Source organism: Apium graveolens, chromosome 2, assembly GCF_009905375.1.
Source record: "Apium graveolens cultivar Ventura chromosome 2, ASM990537v1, whole genome shotgun sequence".
In the NCBI taxonomy this organism is placed as follows: domain Eukaryota; kingdom Viridiplantae; phylum Streptophyta; class Magnoliopsida; order Apiales; family Apiaceae; genus Apium; species Apium graveolens.
In genome coordinates, this window is record NC_133648.1 from 231,867,706 (window position 1) to 231,877,727 (window position 10,022).

Consider the following 10,022-nt stretch of genomic DNA (forward strand, 5'->3'; position numbering starts at 1 on the left):
ATGATATTAGTAAAATGTTTATGGAACAGATCACAATATGAGTATTGTTATGAGGTTGTAGACATTTAAATGAAATATGTTGATTTTTGGATTTAATCATGAATATAATTGTTTATTATATATCTGTGTGCCTTCCCTCTTTAGGGTTATCAGATATAGAAAACGATCCCCGCGAATTTTTGTGCAATTTGAGGTCTTTTTTACTTTCGTAATATGCATATAATCCAGAGATTATAGGGGACGCATTCCATTGATCTTGATTCTTGTACTTTGAGAGTAGTTAAAATTACACGAGCTTCTACTTCAACTCTTCTGAACCCCTACGTAAGTTGTCTCAGATTTTTTCACACGTACCGCATGATTAATTCATGACTTTAACAGAAAATATGAAACCCTGCATACTTATTCCGTTACTTGAGAATGATCTAGTTAATATTCAATTATTGGATAAGTTCTTTAACAGCGGATCTAGCTTTTCTTAGTACAACGGAAAACATTAGCCTTGATAAAATGCCTTCCAACTTTCTCGAATTGAGAAACATGGACTACAAAAATGGAGGAAAGAGCTCCTAAATGAGAACAAAACCTACGTCATGAAAGTGAGAAGGCCCAGCACTTCAGTTTACTTGCGAACTATATAGCTGTAGAATTATATACAATAGAAAAATATGCGTGTAAAGAAAGTTGTTTCTGTTGAACATAAATAACTGCAGTACCATTTACTCTGTTACAAGCCTACGGTTGACAACTACGTATAGGGCACAAACCCTAACTGGGCGGAACAATTCTATTCTAATATATGAAAAAAAGAAGCTATGGCACTTCTAAATCTTGAGATCAAAACTTCAGTCAGGTTGTCTTACGACTGATCATAGATCTTGTGGCAAAAGAAAGAATAATCACTTGTATGTCAATCGGAAATGATGAATTATGGCAACTGGATAGCCCACTCATGCAGTTGATGTTGCTTCAGTCAACCATTTCCAGACTCTTACTTCACCAGTTCCGTCACCGGTGAAAAACAAACCACCTGGACCTATTTGTATAGATCGAACCTCTTGTTTTGAATATATTCTTCCCCTCTCTGTGAAACTAAATCAAAATAAATAAAAAATTTAGATTAATGAAAGACAAACCAAAAGAATTCAGTACTATGATGTTAAGTATGAGCTTACGATGGCAAGTCGTAGACACGGATCGAATTATCATTACTAGAGCACAATAATACCGGCTTGGCTTCTGCATCGTGCATTCCACACAAGGTGAGCAGACCCTGCAGCGAACAGAGATTACAATATTAATCCTCAATTCATAAGAAAACTAAGTTGACAGGGAAGATAGAACAACTATGAAGCATCATAGTTCAACAATTGTATGGGTAGCATTCTAAAACTTCACAAGACAGGACGGCATATGAAAAAAGCTAATTACCAGTACTTTGCAACAAAAGCCAGCATATGAAAGAAACTAATTACCCTTTGGCAAACACATATTACAAGATAAGTCCTCATTCCAAAGAAAACGAAATCCATTGGAAAAAAAAACTATTAAGCATTGTACATTCGATAATCATATGGGCAGCATTCTAGTTCACAACAAAAAGTAGCATACGAGAAAAACTAAGGACCAGTACTTCACAACAAAAGCCCACCATTCGAAACAAACTAATTACCCTTTACCAAACAGAGATGACAAGATTAATCCTCATTCCAAAGAAACGAAGTCGCTAGGGAAACAATGATTTACAAAAAATCGGAATTCAGTAATCATGTGGGTAACATTCTAGTACTTCACAACACAGGCATATGAAAAAAGCTAAAAAAACCAATAGTTCACAATAAAGGCCAGCATAAGAAAGAAACTTATTACCCCTTTAGCAAACTTATATCACTAGATTAATCCTCATTCCAAAGAAAACAAAATCCATAGGGAAAAAAAGAACCATGAAGCATCATAATTAAATAATTATATGGGTAGCATTAAAGAAATTCACAACAAAGGCTAGCATATACTTTACAACAAAAGCCACCATTTGAAAGAAACCGATTACTCTTTGCAAACATTCATTACAAGATTATTACTCATTCCAGAGAAACGAAGTCGCTTGGGAAGAACGAACTATGTAGCGTCGTAATTCAGTAATTATATGTGTAACATTCTGGTACTTCACAACAAAGGGCAGCATGAGGGAAAAAATTAATTACCAGTACTTCACAATAAAGGCAGCATACTAATTACCCTTTATCCCCCCCCCTCAAAATTGTTTCTACGTTCTTGATGAAGGTTAGTAGTCAACATTTTACACGTAAAAGGGCTTGCCATATAGATTCCTGAAAGTTGATAAGGCCTCTAAAGCTTTTCAAGAATAAATGCATTCATAAAGCTTGTACTTATTTATCGTTACAATATTTTGATATTAAACAACAAAATGACTTCTACCTTCACATTCCTATGCAAACCTATATTTTGTGAAGAAAAAGAGAAAATATGGTAATAAGAAATTAAGATCAAACATACGGAGCATGAAGGATTTCCACAAGTAATGCCCCTAAGCTTCAGAAAATACCTAAGGAATATCAATGAATGTGAAATTTGCATAGCTGTGAGTGTTTGACTAAAGTTGCAAATTAAGGACTGATGTCCACTTAAATCAGTAAAATGCCTAGGGAGATATTTTTTATGGAAGCTTCGTTGAGGCTTCCATCAACAACCTAAACAGAATAAAGGCCCAACTCAAAACTGTACTTTATGTCTGACTGCATCTATTGGAAGATATACTTTTCCTACTAGAAGTTTGTCAAGTAGGCAAGAACTTTCACAATCGGAGGATTGGTCCATCAACAGTATGCCCATAAAAATAAGAATTTGCTATATATTCTACAGTACACTGGGTTCGGTTATTCTGTAAGAAATATACGATTTCAATTTATAATCTGATAAAATTAAGTATAGTTTCTAAAATAAGGACAACTGGCCAGTCTAGGATTCAGAGACAATTTATCAAAAATCCTTCCAACATGGAACAAATTTAATATACTACTAATCTAAATTACAATCTCTAAAAAAATTACATTTCAGTATTTATATTAAACCTATCCTACTCAATCCAAAATAAACCTAAAAGATAAGGTTAATCCTAATTTGATAAACTACAAATTCTAAAGGTAATAAGAAATAGGCCCCAAACTTTCCACGCCTATTTTATCCAACATCAAGAATACAATCCGGCATATCTAACAGGTACTATCAAGATTCTACATGTTCATTCAAGTGAAAGCATTCACAGATTTATCTTTTCCCTTAAGTTTGAAAAGAGTAGCTACTTATCATGACAAATGATACAATAGAATCAGAAGTACATATATATTAAGCAAACATCAAGAAAATGCTCCATCAAGACATACATGTTCCTCATTGTGTGTGTATGTTACTTCCAAGTTTCCACTGTCAGCAGCAACCCACACCTGCATGACATTAAACAAATTAATTGGTAACTAATTTACCGCATTGCACCATGCCAGGTTTAATTATTTGTTTTTTTTTTGCCTAGGTACCGTGCCAGATTTCAACCACAAAAGAGAAGAGGCCCAAACCTTAATTGTTTTATCAAGCGAACATGATAAAAGAAACTGGTCCCAACAAAGAACAGACATTACAACTGAAGAATGTTCTGTCAAAGTTTGCACACACTGCAAAGTTTCAAGGCTCCATACCTAAAAGAAAATACAATAAGAGACAAATAAGTAAATATAACATTAGTTTTTTCAGGCCTAGTTAAAATCTATGTTACACATCAAAAAGATAGAACATAAACAAAAACTTACTCTAATTGTTGAGTCCATAGAACCTGAATAGACCTTGTTAGCACCAACAACGAGTGTGACAACAGCAAGGTTGTGACCTCTAAGTGATGCAGCTGGCTCAAAGGAGTTTGTACCCATGTTATATTTCCATGCGAATATAGTTCCATCCTGCATCAAGCACGTATTATTTGCAATATGAAAAGGAGGCAAATCTTACATTAACAGTAATGAACCACAACCCAACTTAAGATATGTTCCGAGAATTAAGATATAGAGTTAATACAAATTAGGAGAAATATGTTCTGAAACTAATTATACCTGTGCTCCAGCAAAAAGTAAATCATTGCCCACAACGAATGAATATACTTGGCCACCGGGTGCATCAAGACTCAAGTCAGTAGCAGTTTGAGCATTCCATGCCTGCCACATCAACAGTACAATTAAGCAGTGGTAAATTTGATAAAACAAATTATAATCTGAAGTATAAACTGATACAATCAAGTATAAAAATGGAAAGAATTTCACCCCACCTTTACCCCGTTTGGTAGACCAACAAATATCCATGGTCCTTCATTGAGCATACAACCAACTTCACCTGCTGTATTCGTCACCCCTGCACACTACAGAAAAGTTCACGGAAGATCAAAATTTTATTTTGCATTGATTAATAATTAAAGAAATTAGGACATGTTTGGTATCTCTAAAATTAGAAAAAAAGGATTCACAAATCCTCTTGGATGATAGATTTCTAGATCTTCATCATTTTCCCTAGCTTGCTTGACTTAAATCAGATATCTTAATAAAAATGAAACTATAACTTCTTTATCATACACGATGCAGTTTCTTAGATACACAAGTATAACCAAAAAAAAAAAAAAAAAAAGAGGAACAAGAATATTGAAGAAGTTTAACCTTCACTCTCTCATTCAAAGTACTACATGTGCTTTGTATGTCACAACATAGGGTATAAAAAATGTAGAAGATGAACCACAACCTCATCTCTTCCATTTCCATCCCTAAGCTTCCTTATCATGAAGATAATAAGAAAATGAATTGTTTAAATTAAACGATCAATCAAACTCATTGTACTATTTTTTGTACCAACCTGTCCAGATTGGCAATCCCAGACCCTTACTGTCTCGTCTTTACTCCCAGTGTAGAGCTTATCAGACCCAGAAGGCAGAGATATTCCGCTGATAACCTGTTCAAATAATTCTTAGTTAATATAAGTATCATATCAATACGAAGACCATACTCTCTTAAGATATAAATAAATCCCCTACATAGACATAGACCCGGACAAATTGGGCAATGCTCGGTTTCAAACTACATATTCCTACACAAAAGTCACATTTTCAACACAAATCTAATATGTCAGTAGGCTTAGAACATTTAAAAATAAAATCCATATGCAGCAACTTCTAAGGCTGTAGAAGAAATCAAAAAATAGTTGACGCATGACAAACTCTATGGTGAAGATTTATGGACTACAACAATAAAAAGATGAACTTGAGTAAATTAAGAAAGATCCATTACCGCAAGGATTTCTCAACCACATAAGAAATTTGAATGGATCACAACGCACAAAAAAGTACTAACAAGTAACAGCTAAGAGTTAATAAACAACTCTATCCTTAAAAATACAATTAAAAAAATCTGTTTGTGTTCCCATCATTAGCGAACAAAACTGATGAGCAAGGGGTTTTCACAATCATCATCAGTAGATCTTTTAAGTTGATCGAACAAGATATATTCTGTGCTGTGTAAGTACCACTGGAATCTTTACCAATGTAGTTTAAACTGCCTCATTTTTATAAAACAAGTAGGTTCCTATTAAATAGGATGAGAGTACTTAGGAAATACACTCTGCATTCCACTAGCACAGCAACGTCTAAAACAGTTGCTAATATCCTACTGAATAACATTAACAACATAACACGACGCAATTAAACTATATCGAATCATATCCTCTTGTATGTAATTATGTTTCAAGGTCTAAATGCATTGTAATAATTCAGTAAAATTTACATCTATCAATTGATACAACACAAAAACACTAATTTATAAAATGCTAACTGGCTAGCAAGTAACCAAATAACTAAACCGAAATAAATTCACCTTGGTATGACCTTGCAGCTGCGTAAGCAATGAAAATGGGCCAGTACACCAAGAATGCTTAAACTTACAAGCATCACCAAACTTACAATTCCCCTGTAACCAAAAATTACAAACACCATCCATCTTCTTTACAACTCCTCCAGTCCTCAATGTCCCACTCTGATTTCTCCCCCACTTATTATTAAAATTTGTATTTCTCCGCGGTGCTTTGGAGTGATCATCAGTAAACCCAACAGGCCTTTTGGTAGAAGCTGCATTATTATTCGACATTCGATGTTGTTGTGGAGGTGGTAATGGTAGTTCTCTGTGTAAATAAGGACATGGGTGTCTAGTACAATTGCCTGCTCTCCATGAAAAACACACTTTTTGATTCTTGTTAGTGTTGTTAGAACTGGAGTTATAGCCTAGTCTTTGAAATACACCCTTATGCCCATCAGCATCCATTATAATCTATATAAGTCTCTCTATGTCTATCTCTTTCACTCTCTCTGCCTCTCTCTCTCTATCTCTTTCACTCTCTCTGCCTCTCTCTCTATATCTCTTTCACTCTCTCTGCCTCTCTCTCTGTATCTCTCTCTCTCTCACTCTCTATTTCTCTTTCTCTCTCTCTCTCTGTCTCTTTCTTTCTATCTCTCTTTCTCTCTCTAGGTGTAAAGTGAAAACAAGGAAAAAGGAGACTTCCAGAAAAATTAGGGCTTAAGGGGAAATGTGATGAAGAACCCTAATTTATTTTATTTAATTATTTATTTATAGATAGATTGTGTTGCAGAGAGAGGTTTTAGTTCGTGTAAATCGTGTTGAAGGAGAAGAGATGAGATGTGTTGCGTAGCTTTTAAGTTGGTCAAACATAAATCACAAGTCAAATCTGACCAGGTTAATTTAAGTTAAAAAAAGCCTCCTATATCTTTTATATTTAGAAGTTTCCAAATATTTTATCAATTTATCAAGTGTCCGGTGTCAATTACGTCTGTCAATCTAGTGAAAATCCGATCCGACCCGATCCGATCTGAGGCTATTTTAGCGGATATTGATCGATTTATTAAAAATCCGATCTGGAATCCGATCCGATAAGAAATATCTGATTTTAAATGGAGCGGATATGGATTTAGATAGATCTGATCCGTTAATAACCCGATCCGGTTATATATATATAATAAAATATTTTTTAATAATTCTAATTTTAAACGTATTATTCTTGAGTCAAGTTCCATTATCTATATTTCGTTTGGTTAGGTCTCAAGCGTACGGTCTATTTCTATAACCTCATTTCTATAACCCTAGTTCTTTTACCTTTTAGAGCCGCAACCCAAAATCTCAATTCATATAACACTTCCATTTTATAACATCAATTTTTTCATAGTTAGCATTAAAATATTGTACAACTCGGTATGTTTATTTTAATAAGCGAATTTTAGTTTATAATTTATTTTTGAATTTCGTTGTATTTTACTTGTATTTTAATATTTTTCGGAATTATAAATTTTGAATAAATTTTGTAATAAGTTAAGTTAAAATATATATATATAAATGGAGCGGATATTCGATCCGAAATCCGTGATCCGAACGGATCCGGATATGGATCGGCTTATAAAAAATCCGGAGCCGCTCCGATCCGAATCCGAAAAAATAAATGAATATGGATATGGATTTAGGCCGATCCGATCCAAACCCGATCCATTGACAGACCTAGTGCGAATGCCTGAATGCCAGAATGGTTGATTTATCGTCTGTTTTCTTTGTGTAGTAAACGAACTGAGTCGAGCCATTTTTTGTTTGAATTATTATGACTTGATGTTTTTTAAATGAGACACACTAAAGTGAGTTTAATAACTGAACGATAAATGATGTTCAAAATTATCTCATTAATAAACGAGTCAAATCCTAACTAAATACAAGTTTTTTCATAAATAATCAAGGTGAGTCGAATCGAACCGAGTTCAAACATAATCGTTAATAAAAGTAAATTTTTTATTTTAAAAAAGGTTATTTTTAAATGTTTCTTCTTTTCGAGATAATGATTGTTATATTTTTTTTGATCGGAGATAACAATTGTTATCTATAAAATTATTTCAAAATAAATAAATAATTAAATTATTATAAAATCAAAAATATATTTTTTTATCGAAAGTTGTAACCCACTTGTTAGTCAATGTTAGGCTGTTAATTGAAATCCCCGAATGCTTAGGGCCTGTTTAACCGGAAAAATAGAAAACACGGTTATCCCGTGTTTTTGAAATTATAACTATAGATATGAAGAGTATGAAAAACAACCTTTTGATATTTTCTAAACCTACAAAAGTGAAAAACATGTTAAACACCTAATTGACACAAACATTTTTATATTTTTATTATTTTTAACTTTAAATGGCCCATTAACCATTTTGTAAGTTTACCTAAAAAGTTAATAAAAAAAGTAATTAGTTAACAACCAATATACTACTAACTTAACTTATGTAATTTATAAATTTTCAACACTATAATAAATATTTTTAAATTAAAAAGTATAATACATATTTGTAATAAAAAAAATCAAAATAGTTTAATTAAATAATTATTTTGTTAATTTGATTAATATTAATATTTACATTATAAGAGGGAGTTTAATAATATAATAACTAATAACTTATATGTTAGAAAAATAAAGAAGGGTTTCCTAACTAGAACTTAGTTATGAGTTATTTCGTAAAATATTATTCAAAAAAATTGTATATAATTATTAATTGGATTATTTATCAAAAGCTACAAAATCATATATATATATATATATATATAGTCATATAATTAGAAAGTTTCATTATTCAACCTATTTTAGAAGACTATTTTATACTTTATTTGTCATATTTAATTATATTTTATCAAAAAAAGTTATTTTAAACATGTTAAAAAAATATGTATATACAATTAAATTATGAAATGTTTAAATTATTTTACTGGTTGCTATTCTATATATTTACTCAAATTAATTTGTCATTTATTTAATATTTTTAAGAAAATAGAAAACAGATCATATATTATTTTAGTATTTAGAACACATTCTCTCAGTTTTCAACACTTTTCTTAGAAATGAAAATTTTAGAAAAACAGAATATAGAAAAATGGAAAAAATTTCTACAAATAAACAACCCTTTATTGTTCCGTTTGATATTTTACCCTTTTCGAACCAAAGAAAGAAGAAAATAAATTCGACAACTATGTTTTCTTTTGATAAAATCTTTGGTATAATGTTCACCAAAGCAATTTCCGAATAGTACAAAATCAAAATAGATTATAGAAAGCAATTGTATGTTGGATTCATCTCATTAACAAGAGAAGATGTTATGGCATGAAGATGTAAGCTATTGCAAAGTTTTTGAATTCATCATAGTCAAAGAGAACACATCTGTAACATAGTGTTTGATAATTTACTTTACTAAAAAAAATTGAATTTGTAAAGGTGACACAATATATCTATCCATTCAAATTACAATTCAACCCTTTAAAATTGTAATGCATTTCATCAACCAGCTATGATAAATTAGATCACGTATTTCATCAGCAATCTATAATAGATTAAAAAAAGATGCATTTCCTTTAAATACAATAATGGTTTTGTTTGATTTGATCAAACGATCACTTATATTGCATGTTGCAAATTAGGTGGAAGCGCAGTAGCTTTCATGCGGGCTTGAGAGCATTAGAGTTTATGCTAGCTAGCACTATAGACAGTAGAAACAAAGCAATTGCATATTGAAGAAGTAAAGGATTATAAGCCATGGAGATGTAAGTTTTTGAATTCATCATATTCATAGAACACACATTTGTAACTTAATATTCAACAAGTTAGTTTTACTACCAAAACATGCTAATGCCAATCCTAAATCATTTACATTTAGAAAACCAACTTACAATATTAACATAATAAAAATATATACTAGTACGAGAAAAAAGGAAATGGAATGCAATCAGATGGAGCAATCAACTAATAAGAAACTTAATGTAAAAAAAAATTGCATTCATAAAACAATTGTAGGATCCATACATCAGCAGCATAAACACAAACTACTACTGGCAACAAAAAAAAACCAGATACTATGCGCAAAAGAACAGCACGAACTATCTCCT

At 31.8% G+C, this 10,022-nt stretch overlaps 1 protein-coding gene across 1 annotated transcript; it reads right to left on the reverse strand.

Moving 5' to 3' along the window:
• Positions 1-519: 519 nt before the first annotated feature.
• On the reverse strand, positions 520-6,757 carry LOC141708168 (zinc finger CCCH domain-containing protein 48-like). The gene is made up of 9 exons (XM_074511664.1): positions 5,922-6,757; positions 4,909-5,004; positions 4,334-4,423; positions 4,122-4,223; positions 3,825-3,971; positions 3,594-3,713; positions 3,405-3,464; positions 1,176-1,273; positions 520-1,092 (listed from the first exon to the last, which is right to left on the reverse strand). The coding sequence occupies exons 1-9, from the start codon at positions 6,363-6,365 to the stop codon at positions 951-953; spliced, it is 1,299 nt and encodes a 432-aa protein (XP_074367765.1). The 5' UTR covers positions 6,366-6,757; the 3' UTR covers positions 520-950.
• Between the last annotated feature and the right edge of the window lie 3,265 nt (positions 6,758-10,022).

Excerpts from the sequence above, each read along its gene's own strand:
- LOC141708168 (XM_074511664.1), bottom strand. The coding sequence starts at position 6,365 with ATGGATGCTGATGGGCATAAGGGTGTATTTCAAAGACTAGGCTATAAC. Across the intron at positions 5,005-5,921 it reads AGCTGCAAGGTCATACCAAG|GTTATCAGCGGAATATCTCT; the intron begins GTGAATTTATTT and ends TTATTTGAACAG. Across the intron at positions 3,972-4,121 it reads TACTTTTTGCTGGAGCACAG|GATGGAACTATATTCGCATG; the intron begins GTATAATTAGTT and ends TGCTTGATGCAG.